We start from the raw sequence: 23,059 nt of genomic DNA, 5'->3' as shown, positions 1-23,059 counted from the left end.
GATTATTGTTCCTCAAACCTCCCTTTATCAGCTTTTTGGACTTCTAAATTTAAGGGAAATCGATTTCATCCTTTCTGTAATGTTTAACTAAGTCAGTGTGTGGCAGTTTACAGGTTTCTTTGCAAATGACAACTGTGAGCAAGTTCCTGACTTGAAGAGAGTGACTGAATTGAATACTCAGCTCTAGAACATTCTGGAAAAGCTGGTGCCAGGAGATGAGCAGTGGATCCCATGGACAACAGGCTGTAGAAACCTGGCTGGGTCTGGCTTGGCCATGAAGTGTGAGGGTCTTAAGCCAGTATTTACATTTCTTTTTTTTTAAATTTATTTTTTATTTAAGAAAGGATAAATTAACAAAACCATAGGGTAGGAGGGGTACAACTCCACACAAATCCCACCACCCAATCTCCGTATCCCATCCCCTTCCCCTGATAGCTTTCCCATTCTCCATCCCTCTGGGAGCATGGACCCAGGGTCGTTGTGGGTTGCAGTACATTTCTTTCTTGAGACCCTGACATTTCCAAGTCTGTGTGCTTTTAGATTGTTACAGGAACTGATGGGGACCATAGGGTCACCTGCTAACTGAGCAGGATGTAGGCTGCAAATTGAAAAACCCAAACCAGACTGTGATGTTAATTTACTGCAGAGATTCAGGATGTCAAGCTTTAAAATGTTACACTGGGTGTGTGTAATGCATAGGTGATCTCTAGTTTCATTTCTGAGAACTTTCTATGTGATTGATCATGTTTAGAATTAAGTGTTCACATGGGTATACTACATCTGGGGTTGTGGGCTGAGCAGGCAGGTGGACTAACTGCTCCTTCAGTGCCATTAGCTCTGTCTTGACGGTCTATGGTCTAAGGTCTATGGCGAGACAGTTAACAGCAGGCACTGGCTTAGTGTGTGCAGGGACCTATCTTCAAGCCCCAGAGCAAAGAGGCCTTGCTGTTGGTTGGGTTGGGACACCCCTCCCTTGAAAGTAAGGAGCTGATGGTGACATTTAAGGCCCAGCTGGGAAACACCTGAGACAGGATGACACATGACAAGGAGTTCTAACATTTCTAGTGTCTGGGACTATTTTCTTCAGTGAAAAAAGTCTGGGATTGTGACCTTCCTAGCTCTGGGCTTACAGGTCACAAGCTTGCTTTGTTACTGGGTCCCACATGTGCTTATCCCACTGCGCTACTGCCCGATCCCCCCCCCTGCCCCCTCTTTTAAATATTATATTCATTTATTTAATGAGAGAGACACCAGAACACTACTTAGCTTTGTCTTATGGTGATGTTGGAGACTTAGGCACAAAAGTCTTTTGCAGAACCATTATGATATCTCTCTGGCCTAGAGTGTACTTTTTCTAAAAAACTTTATTCTTCTTTTTGGGATTTAAATTTACTGCTGTATTCATTAGTTTGACTTGGTGACCTTGTCTATTAGGAAACAGAGCTTTGGGTCTTGGCCAGTGCAACTTGAAATCTAATTAAAATAAACCTCTGTTTGTGGCCAGATCTTTTGCTTCACTTTTTCCTTGAAAAGAATACCTCATATTAACTTACCTCCTGGTGTGGCCAAGAATTCCAAGCAACAGATCTGTGTGAAGCAATGCCGGGGTCTTGTACACACTTTCTCTTAACCTGTTCCTGCTGCTTTTCATCATGTCTTTCTGTCTTGTAGTTGTCTCTCCTCCAAACTGCAATTACTACTTGCCACTGCTATTTGCTTTATTCTCAAACTCTCTGTGTGCTATGATTGATCCTAATGAATTACTATAGCCAGAGTTGGTACACTTCCAAAATGAAAATTGTCCCAAAGCACTTAAAGGTCAGCTATATACTAGATGAACAAAACTGTTACATGTTTGACTAGTTTTCTGAAAGCTACAGTTTTCTTAAAATAAGACTGCTAATTGAAGTAAAACTTTGCAATGAGAAGTGTCTTTGAATAATTTATTTCAAATGCTTAATACCCATTAATTTCTTCTTCAGCTTAGACTTGACTATAACGTTACCTGTTGAATTTTTTTAAGTTTTCTTTATTATTATTTTTTAATTATCTTTATTTATGTATTGGATAGAGACAGTCAGAAATCGAGCAGAAGGGAGAGACAGAGAGGGAGAGTGACAGAAAGACACCTGCAACCCTGCTTCACCACTCGCAAAGCTTTCCGCTGGGGACCAGGGGCTTGAACCTGGGTCCTTGTGCATTGCAACACAAGTACTTAACCAGGTGCACCACCACCTGTTGAATTTTTAAGTATCAACAGTAAGGCCCACTTTATTTATTTTAATTTATTTTGCCTCCAGGGTTATTGCTGGGGCTTAGTGCCTGCACCATGAATCCACTGCTCCTGGAGGCCATTTTTTCCCCTTTTGTTGCTCTTGTTGTAGCCTCATTGTGGCCATTATTGTTGTTGTTGATGCCTTTCGTTGTTGGATAGGACAGAGAGAAATGGAGAGAGGAGGGGAAGACAGAGAGGGGGAGAGAAAGACACCTACAGACCTGATTCACTGCCTGTGAAGTGACTCTCCTGCAGGTGGGGGAGTTAGGGGCTCGAACCGGGATCCTTATGCCTGTCCTTGCACTTTGCACCACATGTGCTTAACCTGCTGCGCTACCGCTGACCCCCTAAGGCCCACTTTATACAACTGATTTGGAATATTCATGTAGGGCTTAGGAAAATGTAAATTTTGTTTGTCTTTCTGGGGAAAAAAGTAGGTTCTTGGTGTGTGCATGAGTTGTGTTCCTGGTTCTATTTTTATTCTTTAATTTTTTGAGAAAGGGAGACTACCACTTGGAACTCCATATATTTTGTCCCATGATATTTGTCCAAGGGCTAAATTCATGGGCAGAATCGACCCTATCTTTTGACCCAGGGTTTGCTTCTCAGGCAGTGAAGCAGGTCTGCAGGTGTCATATCTTTCTCTTTCTCTTTCTGTCTTTCCCACCCCTCTCCATTTCTCTCTTTCCTGTGTACCAGGAACAGTGGACTCATAGTGCAGGCACTGAGCCCCAGTGACACAACTCTGGAGGCAAAGATAAATAACTGAATAATGCTTAGCAGGCTAAGGAGACAGCTTAATGGTTATGCAGAAGACTTTCATGCCTGAGGCCCTGAGGCCCCTGGTTCAATCCTCAGTCCACCATAAGCCAGAGCTGAGCAGTGCTATGGCCTGTCTTCCCCTGTATCTCTCATTGAAAAATAAAATAAATAAATAAATAAATGAAGATTTAAATGCTTAGGGGCTGAGAGATACACATAATGTCTGAAGCCTCAGAGGTCTCTCTCATGAAACTAAATAAAGCCAGCCATCTTTAGAAGTTCTTCAGCTCACTCAGATGCACTGTGAGGTTGAGCATTTTTCTCCTGACTTCACGTCTGCATGCTGTGCGTCCCCAAGCTGCAATACCTCCATCTACGGTATTTCCTGGCCTGTACTTACAGTCTTATCTTTACTGACACAAATACTTTCCATTATTTCACATTATTTCCAGGGAAGCCTTCTATAGTTCCACCTACAACTCAGAGGCTGCCTTTCACTCCCCTGTGCTGTCTCAGTCACTTCCTGGCATTATTCCCTATCTCCTGTCACATTCTGCACACACCGTGGTTATGTATTGATATGCATTTGGTGTGTCTGCTCTATGTATGTGTCCTTGGGGCTGAGTGTCATTTCTGGTTCAGCTCTGAAATAGTCTACGTGGTGGTGGTGTACAGAACATATCTGACATCTGGGTGAGATCCTGTCGTGACATCTGCCTCCTCTGCAAGACAACAGTCTTCTGGGTCATCATGGGAGGAAATGAATAATGATAATGGCCTGAAAGAAGAACAGGCAGTGAAAAGCTTCCTGTTTTGAACTTCAGGGATGTAATCATTCTGGTAAAAAAAAAAAAAAATATATATATATATATATATATAAATATTACCATAAAAAAACCAGCAAATAGAATGAATTGATGTACGTGAGAGAATGAAAAGACAAAAGACAGTTGAAGAACAATTATCACATGAGTGAACTCTACAAAATTCAGACAATGATTTGTACTCAACAATAACACAACTGAAGTCCTTCAAGTTGTTTTCATAGTATTATTATTTTGCCTGTTTTAACACAGGCACAGTACTATATAAATAGGAGGCACCATGGAGCCTGAAAGAGTGCAGGAGACTCCGGATTCTGAGGAACTTATTCTTTGGTGGAAGCATGCAGGCCAGTCTAGTGTCTGAGTCCAAATGTAGAACTGGGATTTCTCTGAATTAACTGCTGTGTGGAAGACAGCAAGTACATCTACTAACAAGTAAAAGCCAGTGCTGAGTTACCATGAGGAAGGAGCCTGATTTGAGTTCCAGATCCCCACCTACAAGCAGAAAGCTTCACAAGCACTTAAATAGGCTGCAGGTATCTTCTCTCTCTCTCACCCTCCATCTCTGTCATAAGTTGGGGGATAGGGGATTGGGAGAGAGGACGGCCACCAGGAGCTGTGGATTTGTTATGCACATACTGAGCTACAGTGATGATCTTGGTGGCAAAAAGCAAATAATTAAAAAAGTGCTAAGTCTGGAGGCTGGGTGTGACACATCTGGTGGAGCACATGCTGTTACAATATGCCAGGACCCCAGTTCAAGACTGCAGTCCCCACCTGCAGGAGGGAAAGTTTGACAGGCAGTAACACAGATCTGCAGGTGACTGACTCCTCTATCTTCCTTTCCCCTCTTGATTTCTGTCTGTCAAATAAAAATAATTTTAAAAGTGCAAAGTTGAAGCTTACATCGATGTTATATTAATACAGCTCAGTAGTAACTGAGTCAACTCTGTATAGATTGGATCAAAAAACACAATTTAGAATTTCTGGCACATGCTGATAACAATATACTTTACTTTAGTCAGTTTTATTATAATTCTGCCCTCTCTACGATACAGTCACTCCTATCTTTGGCATGCCTGGGTCTCTTTCCAGCAAAGAGCTGTGCAAAAGGAGTTTCTCAGTACTTGTGTTGACTTGCTCACTTTTATCCCATAGCTTATTTCTGTTTCTTGAATGACAACTTATATATCTGACTTTCTGTTTTTGGCTCCTTTGCTTCCCCCAAGTGAGAAGACTGCTGATAATTCATGTTCCTGGGAATAATAGCATTCAGCAGTCATTAACAGTACTCACTATGGGGGACCAGTGGGTGGCTCACCTGCTCCAGCTCACGTGTTCCCTGGGTTCCAGTTACAGGCAGCTATGGAGAGCCAGCCTCCAGGAGTCAGGTAGATTGTTGTAGTTTCTGCTTTCTACCTAGAGCTGGGTGGGCAAAGTCCAGCCTGCAGAATAATTAGGTTTGGCAGAGCCAAAAGGACCGCTGGCAGGATTTGAAATTCAGTGTCTCTAGGAGCTTTCTTGTTAACAGCATTAAATAACTTTTAAGTTGATAATTTTATATGGAAAACAAACAAACAAAGAAATAAAGAAAAGAAAAAAGAAACTGTTGCTGAAAGAGGTGAAGCCATGCAGAGAAACTGAGTCCCAGCATAGCCCTATAACCCTGGAGGGAGGTGAGGGGGGCGCTTTAGTTACCTCTCTATAAAGCAGTACTAAACTCGAGAAGGTGCAACACATGTAGGGAGAATATCTGCACAGAAAAGCTGGAACAAGACCTAGCCAACAGTCCAAGCTAAAAGCACACAGGTAAGAGATTTGATGGCTCATATCCTCTGAAAGTGCTCGGCAATACATGCTCTAACATGTATTTGGATTTGAGTGACAAGAGAGGGGTTTGTAGGCAGCTTAGAGAAAAGGATAGTTACTGCAGGACTCACACCAGTCTTTAGAAAGACAGCCTTGCCTACTGGGTTCCCCTCACCTACTGGCGCCCCCACTCTTCCCTGCCCTTCCATTTCTTCCTGTGCTCCTACAAAAACAGCCTTCTCCAAGGCAAGGCCTGGCCTGCCCACTCTCAGAGCTGGATTATTGCTTCTCTTTGTCTCTACAAATCACCCAGGCTATACTTAACTTCCTGCCAGTCTGAATCTAAGAATCCAACTCTCTGCTCCCTGGTCTGATAGTCCTAGAACAAACAGTTCTCTCAGCTTCATCATAATTCCTCACTCTCTAGAGTTTTCTAGTTCAGACCTTATGCAGTCCCAGACGTTTCTTAAAAATAACACATGCCCAAGTCAGCCCGGAAGGTCACATCCTTTCCACTGTGAAGCCAGTGATAAATTCTCACTTGTCTTGTAAATCCTATGGTATATTCAAACTCCAACCAGCCTGTGCTGCCCCCCCCCACCTTAGTCTGGTATTCTGTCACCCATTTTTCTACTGAGGATTAAGCCATTAAGAAGATGCTAATCCTTCCTCTTTCCTGAATGTCTTTATATCTGGTTACTTAACTCTTATCTGAAATAGAAGATGCACTTCCTCTGATGCATACTGAACTGCTTTTCCTCCCCAGTCCTGCTGGACTACGAGTTACCTCCACTTCTTCCTCCTCCTCAAACACCTTCAAACACCCTTTTCATTGTTTCTTTGTTTTATGCCTGCACTCAGCATCAAAACTTTTTGGTATTCCTTTTTTCTTCAGTACTAATCTCTGGACGGTCTGGCTGTACCCACTACCTTCACATAGAAACATTGTTGCCTCTCTAAGTCTAGGGAGCTCACTCCTCTATGGTCCCCTTTCTGCTTCTGTGATGTCTCCTGAGTACTTCCCTGGGTTTAGCTTTTTCTTTTAGACCCTCTCTGTGTCCTAGTTCATAAACAGTGAGTGTCAATATGTCCTGAGGCTTAGTTACTAGTGCTTCAACCTTTCTCCTCAGCTTCTATAATTACAACTTGCACATTTTTCACCAGACTGTACCTTAACACACAAGGCCAGTTATGAGTTTCTATTAGCTCAAATAAAATATGATTAAGACCCATCCCTTCACTTTGCTTCCTAAAGTAACTCTGCTTCTGTTTTGATTTAATACTGATTATAAAACACACACACACACACACACACACACACACACACACACACACACTGCCTGACTGCTCAGATGACCTCTGCATTGAACACTTGGAATGAAGAAGGATTAGTCAAGGCATCCTACCCACCTTTACCATTCATCAGCTGCAGGGGTTTTGGAAATCACTTCATTTCTTGGAATCTCTGGTCTCCTATCCTAAGACATAAACTAATGCCTGATTTTAATGGTCTCACTGTGGAGTTTCAAGAATCCAAGATAATTAATTAGAAGCAATTGCAGTACAAAGCTTTAGGTGAATAAAAGTCGCTAAGCTCTACTTCCCTCCTTCACGATTCTTTTGACTTACTCCTGTTCCATTCTTTCATTTAATTATCTTTATTTATTCATTTGGATAGAGACAGCCAGAAATCAAGAGGGAAGAGGGTGATAGGGATAGAGACAGGGAGACACCTGCAGCCCTGCTTCACCACGTATGAAGCTCTCCCCCTGCATATGGGGGCCAGGGGCTCGAACCCAGGTCCTTAATGCACTGTAACCTGTGTACTCAACCAGGTGCGCCACCACCCGGCCCCGGCCCCTTCCATTTTTTCTATCATCTCCCCAAGTAAGTCCTCAGCTATGAGCTGCTGGAGGCTGAAGTAGCCTTCTAGTTCTCTTTTCTCCAATTTCAACTCCCACTGCTTTCGTAAACCACTGTTTTTTGTTTTGTTTTTTTTCTTTTGTTTTTGTTTTTGTCTCCCGGGTTATTGCTGGGGCTCAGTGCCTGCACTATGAATCCACTGCTCCTGGAGGCCATTTTTCCATTTTGTTTCCCTTGTTGTTACCCTTGTTGTCATTATCATTGTTGTCATTGTTGCTGCTGTTGTTGGATAGGACAGAGAGAAATGGAGAGAAGAGGGGAAGACAGAGAGGGGAAGAGAAAGATAGACACCTGCAGACCTGCTTCACCTCCTGTGAAGCGACCCCCTTGCAGGTGGGGAGCTGTGGGCTCGAACCAGGATCCCTATGCTGGTCCTTGCGCTTTGCACCCATGTGTTTAACCTGCTGTGCTACCACCCAACCTCCAAAACTATTGTTTTACATTGCCTATAAAAATCACATCCAGATTTTATAGTTCTTCAAATTCTGTTGTATCTAGCCTCCATTTACATTAAAATCATTCACAGTACTTGTGTACAGTCACCTAGACAATGTTTAATAAGTCTATACATCTTGATCTTTCTCCATTTTAATGCTCTTGTAAAATCCTGATATGCCTCTCAGGCACAGCACAGCACTCATAATCTACTTAAACACTTCCTCCCTATTGAGCTGCCTGACACCCCCAACAAGCCTAGGACCTAGGAATACCTAGCAGTTGGCTACACCCTTTATTCAGCATTGATGATAGCTGTGATATCACCCTTTATTATTGAATTCACACGTGTCAGTACTGGGCCTGTAAAGTGTGTTCTCCATATACAATGAGACATCACTATAGAATGATCACACAAGTCACTCTCCCAGTATGATCATATTTGAGAGTGCATGAGACAGTAGCTGATAAATATGCCAGACCACAGACATAATCTGAGTGTAGTTTACCCCACTATGCCTACTAAGGACACCCTGACTGCACTGCACAAATGGTCGACTGATTTTCCATAATATAAGAGAAGATTCCAGACCTACTCAGTGTTACCCTTACTTCAGAACATCTTATGACACCACATTTGGCTGTATTTCTTGATTTTTGGAATCCTGTTGCCACAGATGGTTGTTTTCAGAGGAATAACTTGTCATTAGACTGGCAGATTACATGAAAGAAAAGTAACGTGTGAAAACAGTCCAACTGATTGTTGCACACAGATCTGGCTGGGAGATAAATGCTGCTGGTCTGTCAAAAATTCTCTAGTGAACATTGAATCTGAGTTAGCATTATTCTGTGCAGCGGTGAGACCATCCGTCTTCCTCATGAGGATATTCTCTGAGTTATTTGTGGCTGGAGCATCAGTGAGTTTCTAAGTGAGGCCAGTGCCAAGAGTGGAAGAATATAGCGATAAACTAACTGGAAAAGAGAAAAGGAGTATATGCTGCAAAAGATCAACTGTAAGGAACTATAGGTGCATTAATAGTTGTGTCTATTAGGAGTCAGGCAGTGGTACACCGAGTTAAGCACACATAGTAGTACAAAGTGCAAGGGCCGGCACAAGGATCCAGGTTTGAGCCTCTAGCTTCCCGCCCGTAGGAGGGGTTGCTTCACAAGTGGTGGAGCAGGTCTGCAGGTGTCTTTACCTTTCCCCCTCTCTATCTCCCCCTCCCATCTCAATTTCTCTCTGTCCTATCCAGTAAAAATGGGGAAAAATGGCCGCCAGGAGCAGTGGATTCTCAGTGTAGGCACTGAGCCCCCAGTAATAACCCCGGAGGCAAGAAAAAGAAAACAAAACTCAAGTGTCTAATCATTCCTCACTTAGGCCTTCAGCAATCTTCATTAGTGTCCTTTACAAGGACTCATGTCACTTCATAAAGGCTTAGCTGAGAATGTTAGGCACTCGATCCTGTGGTGAGGTGTTAATAAATATTCTACTGTTATTATGTGTGCCAGGTTATTGTGCTAGAAATAACTTCAGCATTAAAAAAATAAAGCAGAAAAAGGAAAAAGATCTAAGCTCAAAACAATTAGAACCTATAAGAATGATTGTTTTATTGTAGAATTAATAGTATAACAAGGGTTAGTAACATGGTTTGTGATCTTTTTTCCTTCTTATTTGAATAACTTATGAAAATTGGCTTAATACATGAGGGAAGGGCTGAAGGGTGATATTGGCTTAATACATGAGGGTGGATAGTCTAATGGTTATGCAAAAGATGTTCATACCTGAGTCTCTCAGGTCACAAGTTCAATCCTTTTTAAAAAAATTTATTTATTCCCTTTGTTTTTATTGTTGTAGTTACTATTGTTGTTATTGATGTTGTCGATGTTGGATAGGATGTAGAGAGGAGAGGAAGGCAGAGAGAGGGAGGGAAAGATAGACACTGAAGACCTGCTTCACTGCTTGGGAAGCAACCCCCTGCAGGTGGGGAGCTGGGGGCTTGAACCAGGATCTTTTTGCAGTTCATTGCGCTTAGCACCACCTGCACTTAACTCGCTGTGCTACTGCCCGACTCCCACAAGTTCAATCCTTGTCACTGCCATAAGTCAGAAATGACCAGTGCTTCAGTTTAAAAACAAATAGGTGGTGGTCAGGTGGTGACACACCAAGTTAAGTGTACACAATACAAAGCACAAGGGCCTGCACAAGAATCTGGGTTCAGCCCCCAGCTCCCTACCTGCTGGGATAAAGGGGGTTTGCTTCACAAGCACTGAAGCAGATCTATCTTTCTCTCCCCCTCTCTACCTTCCCCATCTCTCTCAATTTCTCTCTGTCCTATTCCAGCAACAACAACAAAAAAGGAAAACATGGCTGCCAGGAGCAGTGGATTCCTAGTGCAGGCACCAAGCCCTGCAGTAATCCTGGAGGCAAAAAAAAAAAAAAAGGTGGTAGGGATGAGAAGAAAACACCTGACTCTAAATAAATCTCAGTATTTGCACAATTCTAGCTGAAATTAGTGATTGCATTTTTTAAATATTTATTTATTTATTCCCTTTTGTTGTCCTTGTTTTTCATTGTTGTACTTATTGTTGTTGTTTATGTCATCATCTTTGGATAGGACAGAGAGAAATGGAGAGAGGAGGGGAAGACAGAGAGGGGGAGAGAAAGATAGACACCTGCAGACCTGCTTCACCGCCTGGTGGGGAGCCTGGGGCTTGAACAGGTATCCTTATGCCGGTCCGGTCCTTGTGCTTTGCGCCACGTGTGCTTAACCTTCTGCACTACTGCCTGACTCCCTAGTGATTGTATTTTAAAATGCACTATCACACTGAGCTGATGAAACTGGGTGTTATTAACTTCTGGCTGGGTTACACAGTGATTAAGCAACTGACCAGAAGTCACACAGTTAGAAGCCCAAGTTTATACAAAGTTTGCTTTCTTTTTACCACATTCTTTCCATTACAGTTTGTTGGTTCCTGGTTCTGTTATCATCCAAACACTAGGCAAATAACTCCCTCTCTTGTTATTCATATTTCATGTATAAAATAAGAAAATGGAAAACAATGATTTTCTACTTAGCCTAAAACCTCCACCCTAGTTGTAACAACTGGCAAATACTTTTTAAAAGTAATGTTTGAAAGGGGGATATTTTTATCTATTTCATTAACTTTGTGCCCTTCAAATATACTATGAGTCAGTTACAGTAATAACACAGGAGTTGAAATAAAACCATATGAATGCATCAAATCCTGTAACATAGTGTCCCTTTGGAGTACTCATATTTCCCAGCATATATTTCTTCCCAGAAACATGTTTGCAGCTTTCACTTTTCTCTAGGCAAGATGACACCAAGTTGTAAACCATGCCGTCTTTTTTCTTAAGTTTCCTGCTTCCTTTAACATTCTATGATCTATTTCCTGATTCTGTTTATTGAAGTTCCACCTCAATTATTCTAGATGAGACTATACAGAAAATATTTACTGTGGTAGTCCTTGGGGGTAAACATGATGGAGACAGAGACACTGTTCCCTGAAGTTTCCATTCTGGTGTTAAAGTTCATCAAGAAGAAAAATAAAACACTACTCACAGTGAGGAAAATCTTTCCAATTTTGCTTTTAAATGAAGTCACACTGAAATACCTAAATATAGTAAGCAAAAGAGATTTCACAGCTAGTAAATAAAACATTTAAAGTATAACTGTTTAAAAAATTTCCCTTTCTATACTCATAATTTTTATGAAAACTGTTTTTATATCTAGTATTTATCTCAATGCTTTTATTTTACTAGAATACTGTAGTTTATGGTGGTGCCAGGGATTGAATCTGGGACTCCAGAGCCTCAGACAGGGAAGTTTTTTGAATAAACATTATGCCACTGGGAGTAGAGAGGTCATCAGTTTTATATTTGGGTTGTCACTATAAATATGTTTACTGCCTTTATTCACTATTCAGTCTTTTTTAGTTAACACTGTTCACTTTTTTTTACATACCTCCTTTTCTACATAAAGATAATTAAAAATAAATTAAGCTGTTTTCCAAGACACTAGTCCAATGCTTTCTCATTATTTTAATGACTTTTATTTTATTTTATTTTTTATGGCCTCCAGGGTTATCGCTGGGGCTTATGGCTGCCAGGAATCTACCACTTCTGGCAGCCATCCCCCATGTCCCCCCACTCATTTGATAGGACAGAGGGAACTTGAGAGTGGATGGGGAAATAGAGAGAGAGAGAAAGGTAGACACCTACAACCTGCTTCACCTCTCTTGAAGCGTCCCCCCTGCAGGTGAGGAATGGGGGCTTAAACCCAGGGCCTTGTGCTTAGTACTATGTATGCTTAACTGGGTGTGCCACTGCCTGGCCCCTTCTCAATGACTTTCTTACATGACTTTATGTCCACTAGATGGTAATTATTTTCTATATTAATAACTTTCCTTTTTAATTTCCTTAATGCACTTACCAAAAACAAAATGACTTTTTTTGTTCACATATTACCTAATGCACTACTAACTTCCAGAAAAGGTGAAAAGTCGCTGGGCTTCTCTCACTTCCCCAATTCTCACCTCATAAACAATTCCTGCCTCACAAGGCAGTCCATCAAAACCGGTGAGGAGCTAAGATCTTCATCTATCTGTAGCTTTCTTGCCTAGAATTTCATTTCCCTACACCCATCCATCCTCAGCATGAGCATCAACTCTTAGTTCTCTTCTCTCTGTCAGGACACAAAGAGACACCTGCAGGTAGGCCTGCTTCACTGATCATGAAGCTTCCTCCCCCGTGCAGGTGGGGAATGGGGGCTTGAACCTAGGTCCTAGCTCATGGTAACATGTGGCTCAACCTGGTATGCCACAGCCTGGCTTGCATTCTGAAGCTACTTTTTTTTTTTTTTTTTCTGGCTTATGGTGGTGTGGGGACTTTGGAGCCTCTGGCAGGAGAGTCTCTTTGCATAACCATTATGCTATCTACCCTCACCCCTAGAGCAGATGACTGATGAGCTGTGGCTTATAGAATGCTAGGAACTGATTATGGGTTACTTTTTGCTAGAGGGGCAAAGGCTACAGGCAGGGGTATATAGCCGAAGTTTGGGATCTGGCATAACAATATTCTCTATATCATGAAATTCGAGATTAGTTTTCACTAAAGCCTAATGCTCCTTACCCTCCTATTAAATAAAAACTTCTTCACATTAAACTTGAACATATTCCTAATTCAAGTTCCATTACAAGCTAATGAATCATACATATTTCAAGGTCAATACAAGGAAAAATTATGTAGTATAAGATTTGACCTAAAACAAAAAAATCATGGAATTCAGATCTGAATCACACATGTAGAACTTTATGGTGTACTGTGATCTTCAGCAATTACAACAATATTTTTTCAAGGTTTGAACTAATGGTGGTACAAGTCACAGTGCTTGCAAAAGGTTTTTGAACAGATGAATGGGCTTCCCATTAAAATATAAATGAAATTACTAGCTGAAATTAGAGGTTGTTGGAATAGAATATTCTGATTAGAGTGTATGTAAGATAATTTCTTTTAATTTTGAACTGAAAGTTATTTAGCTAAAAAAATTTATCCACAGAGATAAATCACTAGGAGGGCATTTACCTCATGATGTGCATGACCCAGGTTTAACCCCTATATGACAGGGGCTTCACAGTACAAAGGAAGCTCTGGTGATGGTGCAGTATCTCTCCCTTCCTCTCTCCATTAACAAAAAGTTGGCCTGGAAGCAGTAAAATTATGCAGGTTTGGAAATCCGGAAATCCAGTTTCACAAAAAGAAACCAAGCTTTTATTTTATTTTTGCCACCAGGGTTATTGTTGGGGCTTAGTGCCTGCACTACGAATCCACTGGCTCTGGAGGCCATTTTTCCTATTTTGTTGCCCTTGTATAGTTGTTATTGTTATTGTTGTTGCTGTTGGATAGGACAGAGAGAAATCGAGAAAGGAGGGGAAGACAGAGAGGAGGAGAGAAAGACACCTGTAGACCTGCTTCACCACCTGTGAAGTGACCTCCTCCTACAGGTAGGGGGATCCGGGGCTTGAACCGAGATCCTTAACGCCAACTCCTGCTTTTGCACCACATGCGCTTAACCCGCTGTGCTATCGCCCAGCCCCCTAAAATTTTATTTTTAATTAAATTGCCACCAGGGTTATCACTGAGGCTTGGTGCTAGTATTGGAATCTACAACTCCTGGTAGCTGGTGTTTCCTTTTTATCTTTTCCTTTCTATTTTATTTGATAGGAGAGAGAGAGAGATTGAGAGGGAGAGAGAAGGATACACCCACAGACCTGCTCCTGCAGGTGAGGAATGGGAGCTCAAACCTCAGTTCCTATTCATAGTAAAGTGTGCCACCACCTGGGCCCCAAAATTTTATAATTACTGCAAAGAAAGAAAAGTAAGACCATTTAAGTCTGATTTCAAATTAAAATGCTATTTATAGTGTATTTCCTTACATTTCCTAGAGTAAATTTTGTATCTCCCCAAATAAGATGTTTTCTTATAGACACTAGTTACTCTAGTATTATTACAAACTATAGTAACTATAGTCATAATAATCAGGCTAGTTATTTTAATGAGAAAAAAACAGTACTATGAAGCAATAATGAATGCTAAAGTTTCTAGTATCTGCTATCACTAAAATGACATTTTAAGCACTGATTTTTAACAGACAATTACTCAATAACTGGATTAACCATCTTTCCTCACTGGGGCTTCAGTGCTCTGGCCTGACTTCTTCAGATATAAAGAAAAGTGAGAAAGACAGAATTGCACTAGTACAATTCCTCTAGTGTGGTGTGAGTTGGGCCGGCACCTGGGTAGACAGAAAGGTAGAGCAGGCCCTCTTTTCAGACCAGAGTAACTATCTTTCAAAAAGGTAACTCAGTAAAAGGACTTGGGGCCTGAAACATATACTATGTGCTTAAAATGACATAATTCAGCTTTATAGATGCCCACATGAATCTCAGCTGTGCATATTTTGACTTACTTACTCCATCTATTAAGAACTATCCTATGGAGGAAAAATTACATACAGACACAGCATATTTCATGGTCTTATGCACCATTAAGGAAAGTTGGGAAATGGTTATTACGAAGGAATTAGAGCTGAGAACCCAGAGAATTATGAACTATTCATCTAGTATGTTTTATAAAATGTTTTTCAGTGAAAGGAAGAACATATTTCATTAAGATAGAAATACTACTGAGGACAGTAAATTAAAGATGATATCTACAGAGGATCTCTTATTTTAGCATGTAAAGCAATCACCATGAACTTGAAATAATGTCTTAAAAATATTCATTGATGTGTATGAATACAACTCCAGCATTAGGACAGAAAGTGAGGAAAGAAAATCAGACAGTGTCTTTTGAATGACAAAATAGCTCAGTAGTTTGGTTAAGTATCTGGAACCCTGCCATCTGACAGATTCTTCGAGGGTGTCAAACTAACTCAAGTCAGACCTGGTTTAATCTTCCCTTCATCATTGTGCAGTTCATTCAAAATGAATGCCACCATTTACCTTCTTCCAAGAAATAAATATTTTGCTTCAATGAATCATTTTCCCCTCAAGTTTTAAGACTGAAATAAAACTAAGAAATACCTTCAGAGAAAAACTTAGTTATAAAAATAATGACTTCAGGACAAAAAAAATGTGTGGGTCTGAAATGATTTCTCTATTTCTCTCTTCCCTATACAGGTTAGTCAAGAGATAATGTCTTTCCCGCTCACAAGTGCTATTCATCTAGCAGCTGCAAAGCAAGATGCCAAACTTTTAGTAAACACTTTTTTCTCCCCAGAAGCAGCCTTTGAATCCCTGCCTGGCTGCCTTCCTCTGGCCCCTTTCCTGGAAGTACTGTCGATTGCCAGGAAATGCTGAGGGCCACAGCTGCCTGTCTCTTTTTAATCATATTCTCCATGGGTCCTTGTTATCCACAAATATTTCTTGGGACTGGAAATCCCTGGAGTGGCAGACTACTCAGAAGCCTATTGTTATGCTGCTATAGCAGCAGAGCTTCGAGGGCCTGGAGGAGTCCTGAGTTCAAGTCTTAGGTGTTTCAGGAACCAAGCCAGCTATTACACCATCCTAGGTTTCTACTGGGCATTGGAATTGACTCCAGCCAGCAGAGGTGTAGAGGAAGAACCCTTTTGCCTTGGGCTCAGGAAGACAAGAATGTACTGGTTTATTTTATCTGATAATGTCTTTTTTTTTTTTTGCCTCCAGCGTTATTTCTGGGGCTCGGTGCCAGCATTATGAATCCACTGCTCCTGGAGGCCATTTTTTTGCCATTCTGTTGCCCCTGTTGTTGTCATTATTGTTGCGATTGATGTTGTTGTTGGATAGGACAAAGAAATCGAGAGTAGGGTAAGACAGAGATGGGGAAAGAAAGATAGACACCTGCAGATCTGTTTCACTGCCTGCGAAGGGACTCCCCTATAGGCTTGGACCTGGATCCTAATTCTGGTCCTTGTACTTCATGCCATGTGCGCTTAACCCGCTGCGCTACTTACTGCCTGACCGCCTCTGATAATGTCTTATCTACATCTAAGTAACTGGAATACCAGGGATGTAGAAAGTCGCAGAAGTAAGAACTATCTGTTATCTGCCTAGTAGATAAAGCATTTGACTTTCAAGCATGAGGTCTGGAGTTTGATCCCTAGCATTGCACAGGGCAGAGAATATACTCATTTAAAAAAAAAAATCAACCTTTTATAAAAGAACTGTCAAGTCAAATACATATGTAACTTTTCTGGGGGTATTGGGACAATCATCTCCGGGGGCTTCACCACTCCAGGCTTTTTCAGAAAGAGGGGTGGGGTGAGGAAGGAGAGAGACAGAGAAAGAGTAATGGTGGGGGGAGGGCAAAGAAATCACAGCATCAGTGCTTCCTTCACTGTGGTGAGGGTTGGGTTTGAGTCTGGGCTACATACCCAGCAAAGCAGTGAGTGTGTTACCCAAGTGAGCTATTTTGCTAGCCCACTATACAACTCTAAGACAACAACACACCAAGGAGATCAGTTTGTGGGAAATACATGGTATATTCACATAATTTATTCAGTAGAAGTTAAAAAAATAGGCATGTATGCTGAGGTTTTTTTTGTTGTTGTTGTTGTTTTCCTGTGATTTTGCTTATAGAATATGTTGGGTGCTTAGACCAAAGGCAGTTTTTGTCCCCTGGCAATACTAAGAACTGCAAAGCATGCTATGAACAGGGACTGGCATTTAGGCATTTATGTTGAGGTTTTATTATGAAAACCATCAATGTAATTCCTAAATCAAATCAGTATGTGCAAGTTAAAAATGGTGAAACTTCTGTCTTTCAGGGAAATCAACTGTTTTAGAAAGCAATCTTCTTTTACAGACATATATCCAGGGCCAAAAGATAAGCACTGGTTAGGGAGTCTGCCCTGCTATCTTATTAGCTGTCCGGCTTTGAATCCCAGTAGTCAGTACATGAGAGTACACTACACTAGCAGAAGGTCTGGTGCTATGCAGCTCTCCTCCCAATTCTGGCTCTCTCCTGAAAAAGCCAGCCCGACTCAGGTGGAATCAAACATGTGTAAGGTCCTGGCTCCAAGATAATGTGTGTGTAGCTCTGAGCCCTTATGAAAGTTCTAAGTGAGAAATTGATCTTCACCATCCTACTTTTACCAAGCTACAACTTTAAGAACTCAGATCACCATAAACAATTACAGTGTTGGCTAAATCTCACTGCATTTAAAAAGTTAGCACTGAACTTTTTTTTTTTTTTTTTTTGGCCTGCAGGGTTATCATTGGAGCTTGGTGCCAGCACTAGGAATCCACTGCTCCATTTTTCCTTTTTTTTTTTTCCCCTCTTTCTTTTCATTAGATAGGACAGAAAGAAATTGAAAGGGGAGGGAGAGAGAGAAAGGGAGGGAGATGAAGAGGGAGAGAGGGAGGGAGAAAAAGACACCTGCTTCAATGCAGGTAAAGTGTCCCCCCTGCAGGTGGGGAGTGGGGACTTGAACCCAGGTCCTTGTGCATAGTACTATGAGCACTCGATTGGGTGCGCCATCACCACCCAGCCCTTAAAAGTAAACATTCTAGGTGTCCACTGTGGAGTAGCAGCCTCAAGCCTTGCTCCTCCTTATAACTTTAAATGTAACAGATGAGCACAGCTAGCAATACAAGCTCAGGTCTAAATGGCTTTACTATTGAATTCTATAAGGTTTTCAAAGAACACATTCGATGAAGTTGTGTATATTGAATTTCCAAACTACATTCGATGAAGCTGATAGCAGGCTGATCCCCAAAGCAGGAAAGGACTTCACAAAGAAGTGGAAACTGTAGACCTAGGTCCCTCACTGATGAACACTGATGGCAAAGGCCCTCAACAAAATATTGGTAAATTGAATCCAACAACATATAAGGAAAGTAATCCATCAAGATCACGTGGGATTCATCCCAGGGATGCAGGGACTGTCAGTATACTCAAATCAATGCAACACACATCAATAAAAAGCACATGGTTATTATATCAATAAATGCTATTTTTTTTTGAAAAGACAAAAACCTTTAAGAAATCTGGAATAGAAGGAACATTCCTCAACACTGTAATTGCCATATACGACAAACCCATAATTAGCATCCTCGGTGAGGAAAAAAATGATGTCTGGTTCCAGATGTAAGCATGTCTACTCTCACTACTACTGCCCAACATAGTCCTGGATGCCCTTGGCAGTGTATTCAAACAAGAAAAAAAAATATTAAAATACTCTAAATCGGAAAGTCAAGTTACCTAGCACTACTTACTGGTGACAGGGTGATTAATATACATGGACACATCTAAAAACTATACCAAAGAACATCTCGAAATCATTAGTCAATTCAATAATTCAATATACACAACTTGGTGGTATTTCTACACAAAAATGATGAATCAGAACAAATGTGAAATGTTATTGTCAGTGCTAGGTTGAGGAGCCATGGAATAAAGACTAAAACAATAGACAATGTCCTAACAGCCAGGGCCTTAAATACTGAGGTAAGGAGATTGAGTTTCATTCTATAGACAGTCAAGAACCACAGGGTTTCACAGCAACTGGTTAACTGACCTGTATCACTCTTCCTATTTTAGTGGGCAAAGTTAATATTTCAGTTTAAAAGTCACTAAAATCCTCACAGATAAGAATTAAAGCTTTCAGTTCATCTCCCAATAAAGTGTAAAGTGATTATGCATGTGAATTTATTTAAATATATATATTTAGCTTTTAGGTATTTTATATTTCTTATTTGATAGCACAGAAAGAAATCAGGAGGAAAGAGGAAGACAGGCAGAGAGATGCCTGCAGTCCTCCCCTGCTCCTGAAGCTTTCCCCCCTGCAAGTGAGGACCAGGGCTCCAACTCAGGTCCTTGTGCGTGGGGTCAGTCGTGCACATCCTGGTGAGCCACTAGCAGGCCCCTGCATGGGAATTATTTATTTATTTATTTATTGCCTCCAGTGTTATTGCTGGTGCTTGGTGCCTGCATTACTAATCCACTGCCCCTGGAGGCCATTTTTCACATTTTTTGCCTTTGTTGTTATTATTATTGCCACTGTTGCTCTGTTGTTGATGGATAGGACAAAGAGGAATCCAGAGAGGAGGGAAAGACAGAGAGGGGAAAAAAAGATACTTGCAGACCTGCTTCACCACCCATGAAGCGACCCTCCCCCCTGCAGGTGGGGAGCCAGAGGTTTGAACTGGGATCCTTCCACTGGTCCTTGTGCTTTGTGCCATGTGTGCTTAACCATCTGCACTACTGCCTGGCCCCCAGCACTATTCTTTTTCCTAAATATTTTTTATGTATTTTGAGAGCAGGCCTACCACACTCTATTATCATGAATCCAGTCAGCACTCACTTAGTATTTACTTATTGATTTAAGCTAAATCCTCTAGCCTTCAGCAGATGCTGTATATTTTTCTAAAATCCAGAGAGGGACTGGTTAACGTACTTAGTATAACAGGACAAAGAAGTAGGGTTTCAATTTTCCTTTAGATTTACAAAAGGCAAGAGAGCTTACTTCTTTAAAAATTCCTCAAGTAACTGTACTTCTTGTATGAAAGCAGTTTATCAGTGTGTCAGTATGTGTGTGTGCAAGCCCATGTGTGAGATCTGTCAGATCACCAATCCCAAGAGGGAAAGACCATATGTGCTCAATATTGAATGCAGGTGGTGTCAGTGAGGGAACAGAGTTCATGCAACTCGCGCGGCTCTCGTGTGTGTAGATCGACACTCACCTCAATGAAGAAAATGCTGGCTGCTGACGTGGGGTGGTGGTACATGTAGACTGTCACGAGGATGGCTGCTGCTATGATGAGGACCAGGATAAGGATTCCAACGATGAGACCAGCATGAAGGGTGCCCCCTTTCTTCTCGGCTGCACTGTCATCTGTAGACGCTGGAAGAAGAGCCCAGCTATCAGAACATTCATGTGGACACTTCTGAAGTTTGTATCTCATTAAGGATCATTTTTCTGAAGTAATACTGGAGTTTTAAATCTCCTATCCAACTTTTCCATACAATTTATTTTAAAGTTAGATGCTCTTTGTAGGGACAGTGAAAACGCCATGGTGTTACTGATTAAAATTACATTTGTTATTCAATCTTAATCTATAGGTATATAAAATAATAGCCTCTAAAAATAGTGGGAACTTCTCAACTTTAACTACATAACTTATTTTTTTTTCATTAAACCTTTGGAACTTTTACCACTAAAAGAACGGATGACTTTTTGAAAGCTAATATATATATATATATATATATATATATATATATATATATTTTTTTTTTTTTTTAAGGGAATTACATAGACAGTTTCAAAAAGTCTGTGCAAGAGTTCAAAGGATAATTTTCAAAATCTGTTCTAAACTGAATGTTCTTTGAAAATGTAGCAGATGGAAACTAAATGAATCTCACATAGTTTTATCACTACCTAAGGGGAACACAGAGCATATGAAACTCTTCTACTATGCCAGACCACCATCATTTTCCCTAACGCTTACTGAGATACTTTGCAATTTAATATCCATTTTTAGACAGTTAAGAGAGACATTAAATTTCTAATATAATAACTGTCTAACCCAAAGCCAGTCATCATCAACAACAAAAACACTAATCTTTCAAGTCTTCTTTCATACTAGAATCCTGCAGTCCTTGATGACCACACTGGCATTTACAAGAGATCTTCCTGAATTATGACTGGTGCGGCAGGTAACTGTATCTTGGTGGATCATATGAGTGGTATTTTTCATTATTAGAAAAGTCCTTAGGACTCATATGAGTTCTACAGCAGTTAGTGTTATCTTTTACTACCAATTACAACTGCGTTATATTCCTCATAACATTACTGACACTTTATAAGCATGGATATATTTGTTCAATTTGAAACTTTCATTAATAATAAATATATGACTGCATATCAGAATGTGTGGTCATTACTAAATAACAAAACTTCAGAGAAAATAGACAGTTTTCCACCCGTCATTTAAGTTTTCATTGTCGTTTGTTTATTTTTGGTGGGTCCAATGGTGATGCACCTGGTAAAGAGCACACGAGCACAAGGACCCAGGTTCAACCCCCAGGCCCCACCTGTGGGGGGGCTTCAAGAGTAGTGAAGAGGGCTTCAGGAGTCTCTTTTTATCTCTTTCTCGCTATCTCTCCCTTTTCAATTTCTCCTAGTCTCAAAAAAGGAGAGACTATTTACTATTTACTCAGTGCACAATAATTGATGTTTAGTATTCTTTTCCAAATATAATGAAGCCTAAAATGCTAAAGCTTAACCATACTTGTATTAGTAAAAGAATGTAAAAGTTAAACAGTAATTCATTACATCAAAAATAATTTTTAGGGAGTCGGGCTGTAGCACAGCAGGTTAAACGCAGGTGGCACAAAGCATAAGGACCGGCGTAAGGATACCAGTTCGAGCCCTCAGCTCCCCACCTGCAGGGGAGTCGCTTCACAGGTGGTGAAGCAGGTCTGCAAATGTCTCTCTTTCTCTCCCCTTCTCTGTCTTCCCCTCCCCTCTCCATTTCTCTCTGTCCTATCCAACAATGACGACAGCAATAATAACTACAGCAATAAAACAAGGAAGGGCAACAAAAGGAAATAAATAAATATTTAAAAAATTGTAGAGAAGTTTCTGTGAATATGTCAGAGTGTAAAGTATCAGAACTCTGCCCACCCAGACACAAATTACTGTGGGAGAATCTGACATGATTATGTTGGAAATTAACTCTAAAGAAACTAGCAACTTCCAGGGAGAAAAAGGCTTGAACCATAAGTTATGGCTTAAGTCAATTTCAGCTTTCAGTAGAGTAATAGCTACCTATTGTCCACCCCTCAACCATTTGGCAGGTAGTGTAAAGAAGTCAGGAAAATAAGAAGCACCCTGTCTTCCAAATACTGGAATCCGATCACTTACTGGTGTTTCTGTAGCACCTCTTCCAATTGTTGTAAGGACCTATCCTCTCCCAAGGGGCTTAAAAGGCAAATTGACTTGCCTTCCTTTTCTCTCTTTGAGAGTAAAATACTAAACGCTAAGATGTTTCTAAAAACAACTGAAGGGACCAAGCAGTAGTGCACCTGGTTAAGTGCACATAACACTAAGAACAAGGATCCTGCTTTGAACCCCAGCTCCCCACTGCAGGGGGGCAGCTTCACAAGTGGTGAAGCAGGTCTGCAGGTGTCTATCTTTCTCTCTCCCTCTCTCACTCCCCCTCCTCTCTCCATTTCTCTCTGTTCTATGCAATAAAAAATGGAAAATGGCTACCAGTATTTTTGTAGTGCCATCACCGAGCTCCAATGACAACCCTGGAGGGGAAACTAAATAAATAAAAACAACTGAATAGGGCCAGGTAGTGGTGCACCTGGTTGAATGCACAGGCCAGTATGACCAAGGACCCAGGTTCAAGCCCTCAGTCCCCACCTACTAGGGGAAAGCTTTGTAAGTGGTGAGGCAATGTTGCAGGTGTTTTTCTGTTTCTCCCTCTCTCTATCTCCCCAATCCCCTCTCAATTTATTTCTGTC

The 23,059-nt window shown here is 41.0% G+C and overlaps 1 protein-coding gene across 1 annotated transcript in view; it reads right to left on the bottom strand.

Annotated features, from left to right (window-relative positions):
- PLXDC2 (plexin domain containing 2) overlaps window positions 1–23,059 on the bottom strand; it is a 410,079-nt gene that overhangs the window by 9,151 nt on the left and 377,869 nt on the right. Inside the window, exon 13 of the mRNA XM_060192256.1 lies at window positions 20,272–20,432. Coding sequence (XP_060048239.1) covers window positions 20,272–20,432 — 161 coding nt within the window. The remainder of the gene's footprint in view (window positions 1–20,271; window positions 20,433–23,059) is intronic.

This window comes from Erinaceus europaeus, chromosome 6 (assembly GCF_950295315.1).
Source record: "Erinaceus europaeus chromosome 6, mEriEur2.1, whole genome shotgun sequence".
In the NCBI taxonomy this organism is placed as follows: domain Eukaryota; kingdom Metazoa; phylum Chordata; class Mammalia; order Eulipotyphla; family Erinaceidae; genus Erinaceus; species Erinaceus europaeus.
Note: the sequence above shows the minus strand (reverse complement) of the source record. Positions and strands in the feature narration are given on the sequence as shown.